General features: G+C 68.6%; 1 protein-coding gene across 1 annotated transcript; it reads right to left on the bottom strand.

Annotated features, from left to right (window-relative positions):
* Nucleotides 1-21: 21 nt before the first annotated feature.
* On the bottom strand, nucleotides 22-722 carry AURANDRAFT_69137 (hypothetical protein; the record flags this gene model as incomplete). Its single annotated transcript, XM_009044889.1, has 1 exon — nucleotides 22-722. A coding segment is annotated over one exon (701 nt), but the record flags the coding sequence as incomplete, so codon positions are not given.
* Between the last annotated feature and the right edge of the window lie 356 nt (nucleotides 723-1,078).

Genomic DNA, 1,078 nt, shown 5'->3' with positions numbered 1-1,078 from the left:
CTCCGCAGCTTCTCGTTGAACTTGCGCTCGAGGCGCTGGGCGTGGGGGTCGACGTTCGTCTTCTCGTGGGCGTCGTTGTCCAGGTAGAAGTCGAACTTGAGCGACCCCGCGTAGGCCACCGCGCCGGATGCGTCGTAGCGCAACTTCGCCGCGACTCGGAAGAGCGACGCGGCCCGGCCCACGGGCGAGCAGCAGTCCGGCGCGGGGCGGTTCACCGTGGCCAGCACGTCCGGATCGTCCTCGAGCGCGGCCCGGCTGTAGTTCCAGAACGCGAGGATCGACGACTTCTGGCAGAGGCCGTTCCAACCGCCGACCGCGCAGCTACGGGCGTCGTAGCCCGTCGCGCCGCCCTCGGCCGAGATGGCCAGCACGTCCTCGTAGACGTCGAAGGCGTCGCGGAGCGCGGCTTTCGTGAGGAGATTCGCGTCGCCGCGGTGGTCCAGGAGCACGGAGGAAACGACGTCGGCGGAGCCGAAGCGGTCGTCGATCCACGCCCGGTCCTCCTGGGATTTCATGTACGCGGGCACGTACAATTTGTCGGGCCGCGCCTCGTTCTTGATCTGGGAGAAGCCGCTCGCGAGCACCGCGCTCAGGAAGAGGCAGAGGCCCACGGTGCGCCAGGGCTTGCGCGACGCGAAGGTCGCCACAACGGCGCAGGCCCGGGAGATGACGTCCTCCGTCTTGTCCGCGGCGCGCGCGAGGCTGCTGCGGCGCGCGGCCATGGTGGTTGTCGTTTTTGTTGCGCAAGTGGATGGAGTGGCGCGCGCGGTGCGAGGAGCGACGAACGACGGTGGTAGCAGCTCGTGTGAGCAGTGACGCAGTCGTTTGGCGCACGGCCCGCCGGCACTGTGCAGCGACTACGCAAACCACCCCCGGCGCCGCAAAAATCAGTCTGATTTATGCGCGCGTCGACGCCCTTCCGCCCCCTCGCCGGACGCGTGCTTCTAGGACGTCTTGGAGACCCCCTCGGGGCCGCGCTCCGTCGAAAGAACGGAGGAAAACGCTGCGAATCCCGCGACGCGCGGACCCGCGAAGATCGCGAAAGGAGCCTCATGCGCCGGAGCGATCCCTTCCGCGG

The sequence above is a fragment of the Aureococcus anophagefferens genome (assembly GCF_000186865.1).
Source record: "Aureococcus anophagefferens unplaced genomic scaffold AURANscaffold_983, whole genome shotgun sequence".
NCBI classification, from domain to species: Eukaryota; class Pelagophyceae; order Pelagomonadales; family Pelagomonadaceae; genus Aureococcus; species Aureococcus anophagefferens.
This window is presented reverse-complemented; position numbering and strand designations above follow the sequence as displayed.